The following is a 22,340-nucleotide window of genomic DNA, read 5'->3' on the forward strand; positions in this document are numbered from 1 at the left end:
GAGATAACGAGGGGCTGTCGGGAGCTCGCGGGGTTAATGAGCGCGAGGAGAGATTGGGGTGGGGGGGGGGTTAGAGGGAACTTCGAGGCGCCGAGTTGAAGGTGGGGATCCAGGACCCCCAGTTCCGGTGGATCCGTGTTAAATGGCAGACCGTGTCCCTCTAAGACGTCTCGAGTCCACCACCCATGATGGGCAGAGGCGCTGTGATAATCTGTGTTTGGGGAGCGGTAGTGTGGTGGTTAGTCCACTGCGCAACGAACTTGACACCCCCCCCAGCCCAAGTTCGATTCCTGACCACGGCTAATATTTGAACCGGTCCACAACCTCCCTCCCCTAGGTTGACTCGGCCTTAAATGAGCATTGCGGCCTTGACAGATGTGTGCTGAGTGAGTGTGCAATGCACTGTGAATGAATGAGTGAAGGAATTATTGTGCGGAGCGCTGAGTGAATGAATGATTGTGCTGGGCGCTGAGTGAATGAATGATTGTGCTGAGCGCTGAACGAGCGAATGAGCGAACGAGTGAGCAATTGTGCTGGGCGTTGCTGCTGCTGCTGCGCAGGGCGGCGAGGAGTCCTCCCTGGCGGAGCAGACCGAGCGGCTGCGCCAGCTGGAGTCTGAGCAGCAGCAGCAGAGGGGCAGCGCGATGCACGCGGCCGCCGAGACGCAGCGCCTCCTCGACACGCTGCGCCGCGTGGAGGCAGAGGCGCGCGACAAGGACGTGAGGATAGTGGAGCTTGAGAGGTAATCACGGGGGTGGTGGTGGTGGGGGTGGTGGTGGTGGGTGTGGGGGTGGTGGTGGTGGGTGTGGGGGTGGTGGTGGGTGTGGGGGTGGTGGTGGTGGTGGGTGTGGGGGTGGTGGTGGTGGTGGGTGTGGGGGTGGTGGTGGTGGTGGGTGTGGGGGTGGTGGTGGTGGTGGGGGTGGTGGTGGGGGTGGTGATGGGGGTGGTGGTGGTCGTGGTGGTGATGGGGGTGGTGGTGGTCGTGGTGGTGATGGGGGTGGTGGTGGTCGTGGTGGTGATGGGGGTGGTGGTGGTGATGGTGATGTGGGGGAGATACACGATGTGTGTCTCTATGTGTATCGCTAGCAGCCAGCACGTCTTTTGGAGGTGGCCGTCTGTCGATCCGTCCCGGCAGCCAGAGAGCCGGTAGACGGCCTCACATAGTATCATCATCATCATTGTCGTCATTCCGCTTGTTTGCCTCCAAAAAGGCGTCACTGACTCTCAAGACTCTTTTTTTCAGGAGGGTCCTGCCAAGTGTTCACAGTAGGGGGGCGATGCTGCTGCTCCTACTGCTGCTCCGACTGCTGCTGCTGCCCATGCTGCTGCCCATGCTGCTGCTGCTGCTCCTGCTGCTGCTGTGTTTGATTCCGTTCGAGTGATTTTTGCGGTGTAATTTGTCCAAATTTGGAACGTGACGCCAGCACAGAGCGGCCTTCCCCTGCGAGTGACGTCACGGGATCTTTAACGTGCACTGTGAGTCAAGCGCGTAGCCGCAGTTTTCGCGGTTAATGCGCTGGAATCGAACCGCGAATCTGTGGAACGAGCCGTGAGCGCGCTACCGCCGCGTCACCGCACGGGAGCGGTGCGAGGGGGGGGGGGTCAGAGATGCGAGAGTTACGGGGGAAGGTGGGGGGAGGTTGGGGGGAGGTGAGGAGTGGTGGCACCACGAGTGGCGTTGTGAGTTCTGGACTGGCTCCGGGTTTCTATCCGAGTCCTTCACGGGAACGATCCGGGCACAGCGATCCACGAGGACGCGCCCCCACTGGGATCGCGATGTCACGGGGGTCATGCTATGGGGGTCATGTCGCGGAGCGGGAGGGGCGCGGGGGTCATGTGATCGGAGCGATGTCACGGGGAGGGGTTGTCACGTGCGCCGTCACATCGTGGAGTGACCGGGGCTCAGGTTGCGTGACTGCCTTCAGTTTGTCGCATCGTAGCGTCGTGAGAGATGACGACGGCTTGGGGAATTGCTTCATCCAGCAGTGGATAGATCATGACGGCGAGTGCTGCTGATGACGTCAAACAGGGGGCTCCGATGCAGGGTGAGGGTGGGAGCCGGCAGGGAGCCGGAATGTACGAGAAAGAAAGAATTTGACCTTCATTTGGGTGGAATTTGGCGAGTGGCACTTCCCATTACCCTTACCGAGAGCAGCTGCCTATCGGAGTCTTAGTGGAGGGGTCGGGGGGGGGTTAGAGGGCCGGGGCCAGGTGAGGGGGGGTCCAGACTTCAGTCGATTGTCAATTAGCGGTGTCTCAGTGAGTCCCATCTAATGAGCCGAGTCTCTCCGAGCGTTACTTTGCGATTTAGCACGAACCTCGCAATTTCAAGTCGCGCACTCCATTGCTTTGCCCAGTGGTGGCGGAGGTGGTGACGGTGGTGGTGGCGGTGGTGGTGACGGTGGTGACGGTGGTGGTGGCGGTGGTGGTGATGGTGGTGGCGGAGGTGCTGACGGTGGTGGTGGCGGTCGTGGTGGCGGTGGTGACGGTGGTGGTGACGGTGGTGATGGTGATGGTGGTGGTGACGGTGGTGGTGATGGTGGTGGTGATGGTGGTGATGGTAGCGGCGGTGGTGGTGATGGTGGTGGTGACGGTGGTGGTGGCGGTGGTGGTGGTGACGGTGGTGGTGACGGTGGTGGCGGAGGTGCTGACGGTGGTGGTGGCGGTCGTGGTGGCGGTGGTGACGGTGGTGGTGACGGTGGTGATGGTGGTGGTGATGGTGATGGTGGTGGTGATGGTGGTGGTGATGGTGGTGGTGATGGAGGTGACGGTGGTGGTGGTGGTGATGGTGGTGGTGATGGTGGTGGTGATGGTAGCGGCGGTGGTGGTGGCCACGCTGCACGTGGCTGTCTGTGACCCAGCGCTGTGGAGGCAGCAGCGAGGGTTGGTGGATCACCGCACGAATATTGAAAAACTCCCTTCCCGTGGGTGTCGAGGAGGTGAGTGTGGATTAATCTCCACCTGTTTACATCTGTACGGGGATAGAGCGTTGCCCCCTCACGCGTGGCCTGGGGTTTCTCCGGGTGCTCCGGTTTCCTCCCACGTGGTATAACAATAATAAAACACATTCATCAATAATCGGCTGAACACTTCTTCAAATAGAAACTCCAAAGCAGCAGTAGGACCCTGCTGAAAACGACTGCGCCGACGCAGTGTGGCTCTCCTGGATAAACGAAGTGAATTGTGATTATGAGATCGATTTAGTGGTGATTGTTGACCGGATAACGTTGCTCTGCGCTTTGAAACCAAACTCGCCAAACGCGTCCGCCCGTGTCTCTGCTCTCTCCGCCCTTGCCCGACGCGCCGCGGACAGTCTCTTTCCCAGGCCAGTGCGCACCTCCAGGGTCACCCCTCACCCCCTCCCCATCCCTCCATCCCCTTGTCCAGTATTCCCCAATCTCGTTCCTTCCCAGGCGCCACTTTCTATCGAGGCCCCCCCCCCCCCCAAACCAACAATGTCGCAGTGCCCCTCACCCCACCGGCCCCAGCCTGTCTCCCCTCCCCTCTCTTTCCTCTCTCCTCCTCTCTCCCATCATCTCCCCCCTCCTCTCTCTGCTCCCTTCTCCCCCCCCCCTCTCTCCGCCATCTCTCTCTCCTCCCTCTCTAGCCCTTCTCCCATCTCCATCTCTCCCCCCTCCTTTCCCTCCTCACCCCCCCCCCCCGCCTTTCTCTCTGCCAACCCCTTGGCCCGCAGCGCGAGTGGGGTTTGATTTTATGAGCGGCCGCTCCTGCCCGCATCTCGCTCTCGAAATTGCAGGAAACAATTACGGGCGCAGCAGAGAGCGGGGAGCAGGAGGAGGGGGAGTGGGGTGACAGGAGAAGTCAGAGGAGAGCGGACCCCTCCCCCCGCCCCTCCCCCACAATCCCCACCACCCCCTCCCCACGGTGCCATCGCTACCGTCAACAGCAACATTAACAAGTTCACAAGCACCACCACGATCAAGATCAACCTCGCCACCATCGTCACCAACTTCAACCTCCACCACAGTCACCAACCACGGGCCACTACCACCACCAACATCAGAACCACCACTACCACCACCATCACCACCACTACATTATACACCTTAACCACACACAATCAGCACACCACACTCACTGCATTAAAACATGTTTCTATTTTACCGGGTGAGGCCCGCTGAGCAATGTAGATCTTTTTAAGAAGCGACGTGGCCACAAATGATAGCTCAACGGCGTGGCTTATCACGTGGGAATGTAGACCAGCAGCCAAATACTCCACGCGACCACGGGCAGAGAGAGACACGGAAACTCCAAACACACAGCAGCAGGCGTCAGGGTCAGGATCAAAACCACGACCTCCTGTATACCAGGCGAGGGAATGAACAGCGGCGCTCCACATTCACTTGCACTCACCACACAGTACACTCACCACGCACCACACGCACCACACTCACCACACTCACCACACAGTACACTCACCACGCACCACACGCACCACACTCACCAAACTCACCACTCCACACGTACCACACTCACCACACAGTACACTCACCACACACCACACACATCACACAGTACACTCACCACACACCACACTCACCACACACCACACTCACCACACAGTACACTCACCACGCACCACACGCACCACACTCACCACACTCACCACACAGTACACTCACCACGCACCACACGCACCACACTCACCAAACTCACCACTCCACACGTACCACACTCACCACACAGTACACTCACCACACACCACACACATCACACAGTACACTCACCACACACCACACTCACCACACACCACACTCACCACACAGTACACTCACCACGCACCACACGCACCACACTCACCACACTCACCACACAGTACACTCACCACGCACCACACGCACCACACTCACCAAACTCACCACTCCACACGTACCACACTCACCACACAGTACACTCACCACACACCACACACATCACACAGTACACTCACCACACACCACACTCACCACACCACACTCACCACACAGTACACTCACCACGCACCACACGCACCACACTCACCACACGCACCACACTCACCACACACCACACTCAACCACACAGCACACTCACCACACAGCACATTCACCACACACCACACTCACCACACAGCACACTCACCACACTCACCACACAGCACACATACACACAGAACAAACACGACACACCACACTCACCACACAGCACACTCACCACACTCACCACACAGCACACTCACCACACTCACCACACAGCACACTCACACATACACAAAGAACACTCACGACACACCACACTCACCACACAGCACACTAACCACACAGTACACTCACCACGCACCACACTCACCACACTCACCACACCCCACACTCACCACACAGTACACTCACCACGCACCACACTCACCACACTCACCACACACCACACTCACCACACAGTACACTCACCACGCACCACACTTACCACACTCACCACACACCACACTCACCACACAGCAGAATGCCGTGGCTGCTGCGAGGAAATGGAAGCAGCTGTGTGGTTAGAGGGGGGCAGGAGGAAGGTTGGGGGGGGGCGGAGGGGTGAGGGGGGGCGGGGTGGGGGGGAGAAGCCAAAGTGAATTGTTGGATTTAGAGGCTCTGGAGTGAGTTCGCCTTTGTCATTTGTTTGACCCCGGTCATCTCTTGTGCCGTACATACAAATACAAATATCCCTCGTATAGTCTTCACGTACTTTTGTGGCAAGTGCTGTCAGCGAGCAGCATCTGTGAATGCCGACACGGCGCACGAGGGAGCAGTGTGGCCGAGATCACTCCCGACCGCCTTTGTCTCCCCGGTGCTCATGTTTACTCACGGCACGGGGTCGACATTTCAGGATGAGTCGACGCAGGGGATTCCCAGGACCGGTTCAAATATTCGCCACTGTATTACAGAGAGTCATTGGTGGACATTCATTAGCACGACGATGCCCAGTCACGTGTGTGTATGTAGGTTCAGGAGCATCCTGCAACAGCTGGGATGGTCGGTCAATTCCTCAGTCCGTGTTTCATGATCACCACAGTTGTACCTCGCGGCCTCAGGCAAGCGTTGTGGGAGGGGGGGGAGGTTGGGAGCCACCCGGAGGCATTGACCCCTCTCCCCCCTCTGTTATCCCCCCCCACCTCGACTGCAATCTCCGATTGCGGGAACCTCAACGCCCAGCGGCGCTTGAAATTCAATGCCAGACTCACGCGGGCTCCCACAGGCTGACTCACGCTGATTCACAGACCATCAGACTCACACAGACCGGCACAGACTCACGCAGACTCCCACAGACTCACACAGACACTTACACACTCACACAGACTCCCACAGACTCACACAGACTCACACAGACTCACACAGACCCTCACACAGACACCCTCAGACTCACACAGACTCACACAGACACTCACACAGACTCTCACAGACTCACACAGACACTCACACAGACCCTCAGACTCACACAGATTCACACAGACTCTCACAGACTCACACAGACCCTCACACAGACACCCTCAGACTCACACAGACTCACACAGACACTCACACAGACTCTCACAGACTCACACAGACCCTCAGACTCACACAGATTCACACAGACCCTCACAGACTCACACAGACCCTCACACAGACACCCTTAGACTCACACATTCACACAGACTCTCACAGACTCACACAGACTCACACAGACACTCACACAGACATTCACACAGACTCTTACAGAGTCACACAGACACCTTCAGACTCACAGACTCTCACAGACTCTCACAGACTCACACAGACTCACACAGACCCTCACACAGACACCCTTAGACTCACACACTCACACAGACTCTCACAGACTCACACAGACTCACACAGACACTCACACAGACATTCACACAGACTCTTACAGAGTCACACAGACACCTTCAGACTCACACAGACTCACACAGACTCACACAGACTCACACAGACTCACACAGACTCACACAGACTCACACAGACTCACACAGACTCACACAGACACTCACACAGACATTCACACAGACTCTTACAGAGTCACACAGACACCTTCAGACTCACACAGACTCACACAGACACTCACACAGACACTCTCACAGACTCACACAGACACTCACACAGACTCACACAGACTCACACAGACACTCACACAGACATTCACACAGACTCTTACAGAGTCACACAGACTCACACAGACTCACACAGACACTCACACAGACACTCTCACAGACTCACACAGACACTCACACAGACTCACACAGACTCACACAGACACTCACACAGACATTCACACAGACTCTTACAGAGTCACACAGACACCTTCAGACTCACACAGACTCACACAGACACTCACACAGACATTCACACAGACTCTTACAGAGTAACACAGACACCTTCAGACTCTCACAGACTCACACAGACTCACACAGACACTCACACAGACATTCACACAGACTCTTACAGAGTCACACAGACACCTTCAGACTCACAGACTCTCACAGACTCTCACAGACTCACACAGACTCACACAGACCCTCACACAGACACCCTTAGACTCACACACTCACACAGACTCTCACAGACTCACACAGACTCACACAGACACTCACACAGACATTCACACAGACTCTTACAGAGTCACACAGACACCTTCAGACTCACACAGACTCACACAGACTCTCACAGACTCACACAGACTCACACAGACTCTCACAGACTCACACAGACTCACACAGACACTCACACAGACATTCACACAGACTCTTACAGAGTCACACAGACACCTTCAGACTCACACAGACTCACACAGACACTCACACAGACACTCTCACAGACTCACACAGACACTCACACAGACACTCTCACAGACTCACACAGACACTCACACAGACTCACACAGACTCACACAGACACTCACACAGACATTCACACAGACTCTTACAGAGTCACACAGACACCTTCAGACTCACACAGACTCACACAGACACTCACACAGACATTCACACAGACTCTTACAGAGTAACACAGACACCTTCAGACTCACACAGACTCACACAGACCCTCACAGACTCACACAGACCCTCACACAGATACCCTTAGACTCACACACTCACACAGACTCTCACAGACTCACACACTCACACAGACACTCACACACTCACACAGACACTCACACACTCACACAGACACTCACACAGACACTCACACACACTCACACAGACTCTCACAGACTCACAGCGAACGAAGGGCGTGGTGTGTTCAATACTGCGCCCGGCCGCCTTTGTCTCCCTGGGTACTTATCTTGACACGCCGCACGGACAGATGCACGACTGCGCTCCCCATTGTGCCCGGCGCTCTGCTCGCTGTTGTGAGGGTCACGTGGCCACAACATGTGCACACTGTGTGTGTCTGCAGGCTGTTGTGAGGGTCACGTGGCCGCACCATGTGCACACTGTGTGTGTCTGCAGGCTGTTGTGAGGGTCACGTGGCCGCACCATGTGAACACTGTGTGTGTCTGCAGGCTGTTGTGAGGGTCACGTGGCCGCACCATGTGCACACTGTGTGTGTCTGCAGGCTGTTGTGAGGGTCACGTGGCCGCACCATGTGCACACTGTGTGTGTCTGCAGGCTGTTGTGAGGGTCACGTGGCCGCACCATGTGCACACTGTGTGTGTCTGCAGGCTGTTGTGAGGGTCACGTGGCCACACCATGTGCACACTGTGTGTGTCTGCAGGCTGTTGTGAGGGTCACGTGGCCACACCATGTGAACACTGTGTGTGTCTGCAGGTTGTTGTGAGAGTCACGTGGTCACACCATGTGCACACTGTGTGTGTCTGCAGGCTGTTGTGAGGGTCACGTGGCCGCACCATGTGCACACTGTGTGTCTCTGCAGGCGCTTGTGAGGGTCACGTGGCAGCACCATGTGCACACTGTGTGTGTCTGCAGGCTGTTGAAGGAGCAGAACAAGAAGAGCTCCAACCTGAAGCAACGGGACCAAGTGGAGAAGCGACGAGGAGGGCAGGAGGACCCGAGGAGGAGAGACAACGTCCCAGGCGAGAGCCCTCAGCTACTCCAGGTGAGACCACGACTGAGGAGGTGTCCACAACGTGACCTCAGTCATGGAGACCAATCCTGAGAAGATGTCCACCAGGTGACCTCACTCATAGAGACCCCTCCTGAGAAGGTGTCCACCAGGTGGTTCAGTGTAGGTGATGGCGAAATAGGTAATTATTTGGAGGTGGTGGTGATGATGATGGTGGTGGTGGTTATGTGATGAAGCTGGTGAATGTTGCGACGTTGCTGGTATAGCTGGTGTAGGTGGTCACGGTACGCGTGGTGGGAGTGTAGGTGGTGATGGTACACGTGGTGGTGGTGTAGGTGGTGATGGTACACGTGGTGGTGGTGTAGGTGGTCATGGTACACGTGGTGGTGGGATTGTAGGTGGTGATGGTACACGTGGTGGTGGTGTAGGTGGTCACGGTACACGTGGTGGTGGTGTAGGTGGTCACGGTACTCGTGGTGGTGGTGGTGTAGGTGGTGATGGTACACGTGGTGGTGTAGGTGGTCACGGTACACGTGGTGATGGAGGGGTTAGTATCCCCGTGATGGATGGGGTTGCGGGCGAGTGCGGTACTGGCGCTGGCTCTGTGCGGAGTGGCCTCATCCACTCGCTCATGCGAGGGGGGGGGGGTCCCTTGATGAAAGCGGACTTAGATTCCCCTTGACAAGACTGTGCACACACCCCCCCCCCCAACAACGCAATGGAATGACAATACAGACGCCCCCTCCACCCACCCTAGAGCTGACCCCTTGCTCGCCCCCTACAGCCCCCCCCCCCATTCCAACCACATTCATCCCCCCCCCGCGCCAGCACCCCCACCGTGTCTGGCGGAGTAAATGAGTCCAGTATCTCAGCCTGCAACGAGGAGACATGGGGCAGCCCGTGGTGCCGAGATTCAGAAAACGTGTTCGAGATGTTTATAAGGGGCTGGAGTAGCCTCGGGCCACGGCGCGTGCAGGGAAGGGCACGTGGAGGCTGCGGGGTGGGGGGGTAGGCCACGTGGCAGGGCATGGTCGCATTCGTTCGGGCATTCGTTCGGGCATGGACATGCAGTGCCAATTGGTTGATGAAGGTCATCTTGATTAACATGATCGCGATCATTGTCGCTGTCATCATGATTACCCCAATTAATGGAATTAATGATTGCACCGCTGATATCATCTCGGTCACGATAAAACGGCAAAGATCCCCAGTTTAGCCGGAACAGAGGGTTGAGCCAAGTGCTGTTAGCTAGTAACACCTATGAAGGCCGACACGGCACATGGGGGGGATGGGTGGCCAGCACCACGCCGACCGCCTTTGTCTCCATAGTGGCGATGTTTACTACACACCGAACCAGGTACTCGTTTGAGGCCGAGTCGACCTAGGGGAGGCATAGGACCAGTTCAGATAATCGTCACTCGTGTTGGTGGCCGTGTGCGGGAATCGACCTCGGGTCGCCGGCATTCGTAGCGTGGCGCGCTAACCGCTGCACCACCGCTCCCCACCATCGCCATCGCCACCACCGCCACCACAACCTCGCCCGCCCCCCCAGGACGCACTGCGCCGCCGCGAGGAGCGAATCGAGGAGCTGGAGGAGGCTCTGCGGCAGAGCGCGAGCGCCACCTCCGAGCGGGACCTCGCGCTCGCCCAGGAGGAGGCGGGGCGCAGCGCGGCTCACAAGCAGGTAGGGGGGCGGGGCTTGGGGGGAGGGGAGGGGCTGAGAGAGGGGGGTAGGAGAGGGTCAAGGGGATGGGGGTCAATGGACGGGAAGAAGGGTTTGAAGGGAACGGGAGAGTTCAAGATGAAGTTGTTGGAGGGTCGAGGGAAAGGGGATGGGTTTAAGGAACGGGGAGAGAGTTTTGGGGAGGGGTCGAAAGGTCAAGGGGAGGGGTCGAGATGGAGGGTAGGGGTCACGCCAGAGAAAGGCGGTCAACAGTGAGAGGCTGCGTGCCCGTGTGTTTGTGTGCGTGGATGTATCGAAGTTATGTTTATCCATCCATGTGTCTATGTCTATACACCTCCGATTGACACAGTTGGCTACGTACGGTGCGAAAGAAGTTCAACATGCATGCGTACATGCGCGTGTCTATGTATGGGGTGGTAGTGTAGCGGCTAACGCTGCGCTGCGAACCCGGTGACCTGAGTTAAATTCCCGCTCACGGCCAACACCGATAACGATGATCTGAACCGGTCCTGGGCCTCCCCTAGGTCGACTCGGCCTCAAATTAGTACCTGGTGTGGTGTGTAAACATCGCCACTCGGGAGAACAAAGGCGGTCGGGTGTGTCTTCGCAGACCCTGCCTTAATCGGTGGTCGCTAACAGCACTTGCCCCAGAAGCTCGCGTGCAGCTACCTGGGAGACCTTAGTCTTTGGTGAAAAAGTTGCACACCTGGGCGTGCGCGCGCAGCAGCTGTGCAGGTGCGGCCCGGCGCGGCCTCTTTGAGCGTGGAGTGGGAGCGAGTTTCGCCACCAAGTCCTCAATTCCCATCCCCTCAATCAGCCCCCCTCCCTCCCTCCCCGCTTCCAACCTGGACCAGCCCAGGTGCTTTCTAACTTCAGCGTAAACATCACGCGACCATTCATCCCCCGCATCCACCCCACCGTCAATTTAAATAACCACACGATGCCCCTCCACGTCTCTCAACCTTCCACGTAAAAAAAACGCGAACATTTTTCGCGTGTGTGTTACACATCCCATCAGCGACACGGCCCTCTGGGAGTGCATCGTTTCAACGGGCATTGAACCGGCTTCGACATTCAGCGTCTGATCAGCGGAGTCAACCTCGCGTGAAGCCAACACTGCCAGATGTTCATGGTCAAGGTGCCCTCTGCCTGTGTGAGACCTGGGGGCCTAAGTTCGACACAAACCCCTGTAACACACCGCACTGAGAATTCACGAGCGTCGTCGTGGAGAAAAGTAGGTCACGCGAAACAGATTGATTATAATTATTAGACGTATCCCGTCCCTCTCTGCGTAATTAATTTGCCAGACAGACATCGTCTAACGCGGTAGACGCCTTCCCGAAGAGTGACGCGATAAGCGAAAAAGTTTCCCCGTAAATAAATGGCGCAGCGATATCGTTGGGCCAGATACGCAGCGCTACGCGCACACGCAGCGTTACCCGCGCACATACGCACACCGCTACCCACGCACACGCAGCGCTACCCGCACACACGCAGCGCTACCCACACACACGCAGCGCTACCCGCACACACGCAGCGCTACCCACACACACGCAGCGCTACCCGCACACACGCAGCGCTACGCACGAACACGCAGCGCTACGCGCACACACACGCAGCGCTACCCACGCACACGCACCGCTACCCGCACACGCAGCGCTACGCACGAACACGCAGCGCTATGCGCACACACGCAGCGCTACGCACGAACACCCAGCGCTACCCACGCACACGCACCGCTACCCGCACACACGCAGCGCTACGCGCACACACACGCAGCGCTACGCGCACACACGCAGCGCTACGCGCACACACGCAGTGAGATGGCGGGACAGAGAACTGAAGGTACCCTGCCGTGTTACTGTATCACTCCGCTCAGCTCAAGAAAGTAGTTCGTCATCGACCCCTCAGAAACCGCGTTATAACGGAGCGTGTTCCGCGTTATAACGGAGCACGTTTCACGTTATAACGGCGCACATTTCGCGTTATAACGGAGCACGTTTCGCGTTATAACGGTGCGTGTTCCGCGTTATAACGGAGTGTGTTCCGCGTTATAACGGAGCACGATTCGTGCTTTACAGCGGGCGCGTATCGAGTCTATCCTTGCCGAAGCCCGGCAAGGATGGAAGTAGAGTTGCCGCTCGCTCCGCTTGGTTTACTTTCGTTGTTGTTTAATTTTGTTTATTTGCTGTTGTTTTGCTTTCATTGTCGCGTGTTGTGGACAATCCTGAACCCGCGGGCGCCCCTCCCCTCCCCGCCCCCACCCCCCGCCCCCCCCCCTTCCCTCCAAACCACCCCAAACGCACGGGCAGAGGCGAGGCGCCCTGGGTCCCCCGCAGCGCGGCGGCTATGAGCCGACAGCGGCCCAGGTAGGGGTCACGAGGGCATGAGGGGGAATGTTGGGGTCATTCCCCAGCATGCAGGACACGCACAGGCACACGCACACACACACTCGTAGACACACACACACGTAGACCTACACACACACGCAGACACACGCAGACACACACGCACGTAGACACACACACAACAACAACAACATAAATAGCCACCGTTCGTCACAAAGTGGCGGTGACGTCACCACGGCGCCTGTGCCAGGCCAGGTGCACTTTGAGGCCACATTAAGTGTCGAAGGCTCGCTGACAGGAGGTCACAGAACAGACCCAGGTGCCATGGGTTGACTGATTGAGATGACTGGTAGATGCGCCATCTGGATTCCCTACTGTGTCATCTCGCTGTGTGTTTAGCGGTCTGTTCGTTCTTGTGAGCGTCGCTCCTCTGCCATCCGTTGTTACTGGAGGACGATTGCCTTCAACTTCCAGTAGCAGCGTCCTTCACGAGCCTCCTCCAGAGAGACTAATCTTGACACCGCTGGCACCAGTCATCGGCAAGTCCACTCAGCTCCACGTCCTCCTGTACCACATCACTCTATCTCCTTTCTAGCCCGTGCCGCGCCCGTTTAGCCCCCTCTACCCGGCCAAACAAAAGCTGTTTAGGCATGCGGTGGCTGGGCATGCCGTGGCTGGGCATGCGGTGGCTGGGCATGCGGTAGCTGGGCATGCGGTGGCTGGGCATGCGGTGGCTGGGCATGCGGTGGCTGGGCATGCGGGCGGCCCAGCCAACGCAGCCTTGCCTGCCGTAGGAGCTCACTGATGGGACGGTGACCAGACCTCTCAAGGATCTGAGAGCTCCGCACGCATTCACAGGCATGCGCGCACACAGACACACATGCATACACACACGTGTCTGTGTGCCTGTCGGATACACAAGTAAGCACACAGACACAGGGACAAGGACAAACAAGCATATGCCGATGTCTACACACATACGCACATATACACACCCTCAACACACACCCCGCGAGCACGCTAATTCGTCTCGTGTCGGCAATTATCTCAGTAATTGCATTCACAACCAGCGGAGGCGTTGTGATGGGTGATTGACAGAGGGTGGAGCTATGATGGGTGATTGACAGGGGGTGGAGCTATAATGGGTGATTGATAGGGGGTGGAGCCATGACGAGTGATTGACAGGGGGTGGAGCTATGATGGGTGATTGACAGGGGTGGAGCTATGATGGGTGAGTGACAGGGGTGGAGCTATGAGGGATGATTGACAGGGGGTGGAGCTATGATGGGTGATTGATAGGGGTGGAGCTATGATGGGTGAGTGACAGGGGGTGGAGCTATGAGGGGTGATTGGCAGGGGGTGGAGCTATGAGGGGTGATTGACAGGGGGTGGAGCTATGATGGGTGAGTGACAGGGGGTGGAGCTATGATGGGTGATTGACAGGGGTGGAGCTATGAGGGATGATTGACAGGGGGTGGAGCTATGATGGGTGATTGATAGGGGTGGAGCTATGATGGGTGAGTGACAGGGGGTGGATTTGGTTTCACAGTGGCTAGCGCACTGCACTATAAACACGCCCACCTGAGTTCGGCTCCTGGCCACTTTTGCACAAAAGTGCAAAGTGATGTGAACCGGTCCTGCCCCCACCCCCCACCCCCACCTCCACCGATCCGCAGTGACCAATGTGGCGAAGTATGGTCAAACAACCCCCACGAGCGACGTGAAGAGAATGGGGGGGGGGGGCGCTTCTAATACCGGTTAACGTACGGTGCGAAAGAAGTTCAACATACATACAACACAAATCAACATACGTACAGGGAATCACTCGATACTGATGCTCTCCGTGGCCTGAAATAGAAACTGGGAATGCCGGGTTCATCGCGCAGTGCGCTAACCGCTGCGCCACCGCTCCACGCCCCTGACCATGGCCGAGTTGTCCTGCCCCCCCCCCCCCTATTCCCCGTGCTCGCCTCTGCCGCGCAGTGACTGCTGCCTGAGCATCCCCCACCCAGGGCTGTGTCAATGCGCGCGACCCCCTTTGTCTCCCGCTCCCTGTGTTCCGCGAGGGGTAGCAGCCGCGGCGGGACGTGCCACTCGTGGGGGTCAGGCCGCCGCGTGGTTGTGATTTTACTGGCGCGCGACTCGCGTCAATGTGACTCCACCACCATCATCACCATCATCACCATCAGCAGCATCGGCAGCATCAGCAGCATCAACGGCATCAGCGGTAGCGGTGGTTTCATCCGAATCATCAGCAGCACGATCAGTGATCACAACCCGAGCGGGATTCGCGAACGATCTCAGAGTTTCCTTTGTCAGTCTCACGGACGGAGCCCGGAGCCCGGAGCTGGCTCCCATGTACAGGGGGACACTCCGTGACTCGTGTAGCGGAGATACATCAATAAGTAACGTCTCACTCCCGGTGCGCTTCAGAGTTCAATCCAAGAGCTGCTCCTCGCGCCGAGATCGCAATCGGCCGAAAATCAATCGCAACGCGGCTCTCTCCGAGTCCAGAATTATCCTGCCAAATAAAATCCCGTTACCTCCTTACACCGTGACCCCGTTACCCGATGATCGCGTTACCCGATCACCCGTTACTCCGTTACTCCGTTACCAGGCAGTTGGGAAGTTGCGGATCGCTCCCCGACACGTGGCATCCCACGTGGAGAGGGACGCCTTGCACCCCCCTTTAAACCAGGGGCGCCACGGTGGCCTGGATATGTTAATTACCTCGCCTGGTATGCAGGAGGTTATGGGTTAGATCCTGAGCCTGACGCCTGCTGTATATTTGGAGTTTGCTTGTATCTCTCTCTCCCCGATGGTCACATGGCTTTTTCTCCGGGTCTTTCGGGTTTTCCCATCGAATTTAGAAACCGCGTGCGCTTCGAGTCTTTTCCTGCTATAAATGTCCACGTGATGATAAGCCACTTGCGTTGGGCTGTCATTTGTGATAGCCAGGTCGCTCTGACAAAGAGCTATACAGCTCAGTGGGGCTCACCTGGTTAAATACACATCGTCTAGTTGTAGTTTTAACAACCCCACGTAGACCCCTCTCAGCCCCCGTGTGCCCCCCCCCCATCTCTGTGGCCGTCACCGCGGAGCAGGTGGAGGAGCTGCAGGTGACGCTGGAGCGATGCCGCCACGAGCTGGAGGCGACGCGCTCGCGCCTGGGCGCCACACAGCAGGCGCTGCGGGACCGCGAGACGCACCTGGCGAGCCTGCGGGCCGAGCGCAGGAGGCAGCTCGAGGAGGTCCTCGAGATGAAGTAAGGTGGACGCATTGGTGCGCGTCGTCACCATCACCATCATCATTATCACCACCATCATCACCACGACCACCAACATCAAAGAAAAATACAAAAATCACTCGCATATCCCAACAGACTGTCGGAGCAAGTGGTGTTAGCGATCATGGCACACGAGGGTGTGGGTGGCCATCACCACGCCCGGCCGCATTTGTCTCCAACACCACCACAACCAGCACTACTACTACCACCACCACCGCCATCATCATGCCGAGGACACGGAGATATGGTAGAACGTGGCGCTTGATGAATGTGGCGCTTGATGATCAATGATGATTATGATGAGCGCTTCCGTGACGATGCTGCTGATGTAGACGCTATTGTGATGATGAACGCCGCGACGATGATGATGTTATTGATAATCAAGGACGCTGATGTTGGTCACTGCCGCGATGATGTTGACGATGGAGCCAAGGCGCGTGGCACAAGGAATGCGTCTCAATGTTCCGCCAGCTCGTTCATCACCACCACCATCTTCATCACGGTCTGGAAGGCATTACTCATCTGGCAGCTTCGGCCACAACCGCACGGCGAGATGGGCGATGGCCCCGATATCGCGTGCGACGCCCGTGCGAGGGGGGCGGGGGCGGGTGGGTGTAAGGGGGGGGGGCAGTATCTCCTTTCCAGATCTCACACCCAGCGCTTCCCCCGAGGGAGGAACCATGGGTGGGGGACGATTTAATATTGGGATGAGACTTCAAGATCGGACCCTCGGAGGTCTGATGTGGATTGTGTAACTGCTGTGAAATCTGGCAGAAGGAAAGAAGCGATAACAAAATGTGAAAAATATGGTATTGCCCCCCCCCCTCCACCGCCCCGAACCCCCCAGCGACCTCGGGGAGCTCACTCTGAATGGTTCAGATATCATTCGTCACTGCCGGTAATCGAAGCCGCGTTACTGAGTGCATAGCAATGTGCTCACCACTGACGGTCTCTGACGGTCTCTGATGGGATGTGGTGGTGTCTGGTGGTCTCTGATGGGCTGTGGTGTCTCTGATGGGCTGTGATGGTCTCTGCCTGTCTCTGATGGGCTGTGATGGTCTCTGCCTGTCTCTGGTGGGCTGTGATGGTGTCTGGTAGTCTCTGATGGGCTGTGGTGGTGTGTGGTGGTCTCTGATGGGCTGTGATGGGCTGTGATGGTGTCTGGTAGTCTCTGATGGGCTGTGATGGTGTGTGGTGGTCTCTGATGGGCTATGGTGGTGTGTGGTAGTCTCTGATGGGCTATGGTGGTGTGTGGTGGTCTCTGATGGGCTGTGATGGGCTGTGATGGTGTCTGGTAGTCTCTGATGGGCTGTGATGGTGTGTGGTAGTCTCTGATGGGCTGTGGTGGTGTGTGGTAGTCTCTGATGGGCTGTGATGGTGTGTGGTGGTCTCTGATGGGCTGTGATGGTGTGTGGTAGTCTCTGATGGACTGTGGTGGTGTGTGGTGGTCTCTGATGGGCTGTGATGGTGTGTGGTGGTCTCTGATGGGCTGTGGTGGTGTGTGGTAGTCTCTGATGGACTGTGGTGGTGTGTGATGGTCTCTGATGGGCTGTGATGGTGTGTGGTAGTCTCTGATGAACTGTGGTGGTGTGTGATGGTCTCTGATGGGCTGTGGTGGTGTGTGGTGGTCTCTGATGGGCTGTGGTGGTGTGTGGTAGTCTCTGACGGGCTGTGATGGGCTGTGGTGGTCTCTGATGGGCTGTGATGGTGTGTGGTAGTCTCTGATGAACTGTGGTGGTGTGTGGTGGTCTCTGATGGGCTGTGGTGGTGTGTGGTAGTCTCTGATGGGCTGTGGTGGTGTGTGGTGGTCTCTGATGGGCTGTGGTGGTGTGTGGTGGTCTCTGATGGGCTGTGGTGGTGTGTGGTGGTCTCTGATGGGCTGTGGTGGTGTGTGGTAGTCTCTGATGAACTGTGGTGGTGTGTGGTAGTCTCTGATGGGCTGTGGTGGTGTGTGGTGGTCTCTGATGGGCTGTGGTGGTGTGTGGTAGTCTCTGATGAACTGTGGTGGTGTGTGGTGGTCTCTGATGGGCTGTGGTGGTGTGTGGTAGTCTCTGATGGACTGTGGTGGTGTGTGGTGGTCTCTGATGGGCTGTGGTGGTGTGTGGTAGTCTCTGATGAACTGTGGTGGTGTGTGATGGTCTCTGATGGACTGTGGTGGTGTGTGATGGTCTCTGATGGGCTGTGATGGTGTGTGGTAGTCTCTGATGGGCTGTGATGGGCTGTGGTGGTCTCTGATGGGCTGTGATGGTGTGTGGTAGTCTCTGATGAACTGTGGTGGTGTGTGGTGGTCTCTGATGGGCTGTGGTGGTGTGTGGTAGTCCCTGATGGGCTGTGGTGGTGTGTGGTGGTGTCTGATGGGCTGTGGTGGTGTGTGGTGGTCTCTGATGGGCTATGGTGGTGTGTGGTGGTCTCTGATGGGCTGTGGTGGTGTGTGGTGGTCTCTGATGGGCTGTGGTGGTGTTTGGTGGTCTCTGATGAACTGTGGTGGTGTGTGGTGGTGTCTGATGGGCTGTGATGGTATGTGGTAGTCTCTGATGGGCTGTGATGGTGTGTGGTGGTCTCTGATGGGCTGTGGTGGTGTGTGGTGGTCTCTGATGGGCTGTGGTGGTGTGTGGTAGTCTCTGATGGGCTGTGATGGTGTGTGGTGGTCTCTGATGGGCTGTGGTGGTGTGTGGTGGTCTCTGATGGGCTGTGGTGGTGTGTGGTAGTCTCTGATGGGCTGTGGTGGTGTGTGGTAGTCTCTGATGGGCTGTGGTGGTGTGTGGTGGTCTCTTAATGAACTGTGGTGGTGTGTGGTGGTCTCTGATGGGCTGTGATGGTGTGTGGTAGTCTCTGATGGGCTGTGGTGGTGTGTGGTAGTCTCTGATGAACTGTGGTGGTGTGTGGTGGTCTCTGATGGGCTGTGGTGGTGTGTGGTGGTCTCTGATGGGCTGTGGTGGTGTGTGGTGGTCTCTGATGGGCTGTGGTGGTGTGTGGTGGTCTCTGATGGGCTGTGATGGTGTGTGGTGGTCTCTGATGGGCTGTGGTGGTGTGTGGTGGTCTCTGATGGGCTGTGGTGCTGTGGTGGTCTCTGATGGGCTGTGGTGGTGTGTGGTGGTCTCTGATGGGCTGTGATGGTGTGTGGTGGTCTCTGATGGGCTGTGGTGGTGTGTGGTGGTCTCTGATGGGCTGTGGTGGTGTGTGGTAGTCTCTGATGGGCTGTGGTGGTGTGTGGTGGTCTCTGATGGGCTGTGGTGGTGTGTGGTGGTCTCTGATGGGCTGTGGTGGTGTGTGGTAGTCTCTGATGGGCTGTGGTGGTGTGTGGTGGTCTCTGATGGGCTGTGGTGGTGTGTGGTAGTCTCTGATGAACTGTGGTGGTGTGTGATGGTCTCTGATGAACTGTGGTGGTGTGTGGTGGTCTCTGATGGGCTGTGGTGGTGTGTGGTGGTCTCTGATGGGCTGTGGTGGTGTGTGGTGGTCTCTGATGGGCTGTGGTGGTGTGTGGTAGTCTCTGATGGACTGTGGTGGTGTGTGGTGGTCTCTGATGGGCTGTGGTGGTGTGTGGTAGTCTCTGATGAACTGTGGTGGTGTGTGATGGTCTCTGATGGACTGTGGTGGTGTGTGATGGTCTCTGATGGGCTGTGATGGTGTGTGGTCGTCTCTGATGGGCTGTGATGGGCTGTGGTGGTCTCTGATGGGCTGTGATGGTGTGTGGTAGTCTCTGATGAATTGTGGTGGTGTGTGGTGGTCTCTGATGGGCTGTGGTGGTGTGTGGTGGTCTCTGATGAGCTGTGGTGGTGTTTGGTGGTCTCTGATGAACTGTGGTGGTGTGTGGTGGTGTCTGATGGGCTGTGGTGGTGTGTGGTAGTCTCTGATGGGCTGTGGTGGTGTGTGGTGGTCTCTGATGAACTGTGGTGGTGTGTGGTAGTCTCTGATGGGCTGTGATGGTGTGTGGTGGTCTCTGATGGGCTGTGGTGGTGTGTGGTGGTCTCTGATGGGCTGTGATGGTGTGTGGTGGTCTCTGATGGGCTGTGGTGGTGGTTGGTGGTCTCTGATGGGCTGTGGTGGTGTGTGGTAGTCTCTGATGGGCTGTGATGGTGTGTGGTGGTCTCTGATGGGCTGTGGTGGTGTGTGGTGGTCTCTGATGGGCTGTGATGGTGTGTGGTGGTCTCTGATGGGCTGTGGTGGTGTGTGGTAGTCTCTGATGGGCTGTGATGGTGTGTGGTGGTCTCTGATGGGCTGTGGTGGTGTGTGGTGGTCTCTGATGGGCTGTGGTGGTGTGTGGTAGTCTCTGATGGGCTGTGGTGGTGTGTGGTAGTGTCTGATGGGCTGTGGTGGTGTGTGGTGGTCTCTGATGAACTGTGGTGGTGTGTGGTGGTCTCTGATGGGCTGTGATGGTGTGTGGTAGTCTCTGATGGGCTGTGGTGGTGTGTGGTAGTCTCTGATGAACTGTGGTGGTGTGTGGTGGTCTCTGATGGGCTGTGGTGGTGTGTGGTGGTCTCTGATGGGCTGTGATGGTGTGTGGTGGTCTCTGATGGGCTGTGGTGGTGTGTGGTGGTCTCTGATGGGCTGTGATGGTGTGTGGTGGTCTCTGATGGGCTGTGATGGTGTGTGGTGGTCTCTGATGGGCTGTGGTGGTGTGTGGTGGTCTCTGATGGGCTGTGATGGTGTGTGGTGGTCTCTGATGGGCTGTGATGGTGTGTGGTGGTCTCTGATGGGCTGTGATGGTGTGTGGTGGTCTCTGATGGGCTGTGGTGGTGTGTGGTGGTCTCTGATGGGCTGTGATGGTGTGTGGTGGTCTCTGATGGGCTGTGGTGGTGTGTGGTGGTCTCTGATGAACGGTGGTGGTGTGTGGTGGTCTCTGATGGGCTGTGGTGGTGTGTGGTGGTCTCTGATGGGCTGTGATGGTGTGTGGTGGTCTCTGATGGGCTGTGGTGGTGTGTGGTAGTCCCTGATGGGCTGTGATGGTGTGTGGTGGTCTCTGATGAACTGTGGTGGTGTGTGGTGGTCTCTGATGGGCTGTGGTGGTGTGTGGTGGTCTCTGATGGGCTGTGGTGGGGTGTGGTAGTCTCTGATGGGCTGTGATGGTGTGTGGTGGTCTCTGATGAACTGTGGTGGTGTGTGGTAGTCTCTGATGGGCTGTGATGGTGTGTGGTGGTCTATGATGGGCTGTGGTGGTGTGTGGTAGTCTCTGATGGGCTGTGATGGTGTGTGGTGGTCTCTGATGGGCTGTGGTGGTGTGTGGTAGTCTCTGATGGGCTGTGGTGGTGTGTGGTGGTCTATGATGGGCTGTGGTTGTGTGTGGTAGTCTCTGATGGGCTGTGGTGGTGTGTGGTGGTCTCTGATGAGCTGTGGTGGTGTGTGGTGGTCTCTGATGGGCTGTGATGGTGTGTGATGGTCTCTGATGGGCTGTGGTGGTGTGTGGTGGTCTCTGATGGGCTGTGGTGGTGTGTGGTAGTCTCTGATGGGCTGTGGTGGTGTGTGGTGGTGTCTGATGGGCTGTGGTGGTGTGTGGTGGTCTCTGATGGGCTGTGGTGGTGTGTGGTAGTCTCTGATGGGCTGTGGTGGTGTGTGGTGGTCTCTGATGGGCTGTGGTGGTGTGTGGTGGTCTCTGATGGGCTGTGGTGGTGTGTGGTGGTCTCTGATGGGCTGTGGTGGTGTGTGGTGGTCTCTGATGGGCTGTGGTGGTGTGTGGTGGTCTCTGATGGACAGTGGTGGTGTGTGGTAGTCTCTGATGGACAGTGGTGGTGTGTGGTAGTCTCTGATGGGCTGTGGTGGTGTGTGGTAGTCTCTGATGGACAGTGGTGGTGTGTGGTAGTCTCTGATGGGCTGTGGTGGTGTGTGGTAGTCTCTGATGGACAGTGGTGGTGTGTGGTAGTCTCTGATGGGCTGTGGTGGTCTGTGGTAGTCTCTGATGGACAGTGGTGGTCTCTGGTGGTCTCTGATGGACTGTGATGGTCTCTGAATTCCACCGATGGTCTACGTGGCCCCCTGCTGGGGCG

At 57.2% G+C, this 22,340-nt stretch overlaps 1 protein-coding gene across 1 annotated transcript in view; it reads left to right on the plus strand.

The window, feature by feature from the left end:
* The window catches only part of LOC133349356 (ELKS/Rab6-interacting/CAST family member 1-like), an 85,103-nt gene that overhangs the window by 30,037 nt on the left and 32,726 nt on the right, over nucleotides 1-22,340 (plus strand). Inside the window, exons 14-18 of the mRNA XM_061562713.1 lie at nucleotides 561-742; nucleotides 8,945-9,074; nucleotides 10,594-10,725; nucleotides 13,038-13,094; nucleotides 16,178-16,338. Coding sequence (XP_061418697.1) covers nucleotides 561-742; nucleotides 8,945-9,074; nucleotides 10,594-10,725; nucleotides 13,038-13,094; nucleotides 16,178-16,338 — 662 coding nt within the window. The remainder of the gene's footprint in view (nucleotides 1-560; nucleotides 743-8,944; nucleotides 9,075-10,593; nucleotides 10,726-13,037; nucleotides 13,095-16,177; nucleotides 16,339-22,340) is intronic.

The sequence above is a fragment of the Lethenteron reissneri genome, chromosome 30 (genome assembly GCF_015708825.2).
Source record: "Lethenteron reissneri isolate LAM-NWPU_2019-01 chromosome 30, ASM1570882v1, whole genome shotgun sequence".
NCBI lineage: Eukaryota > Metazoa > Chordata > Hyperoartia > Petromyzontiformes > Petromyzontidae > Lethenteron > Lethenteron reissneri.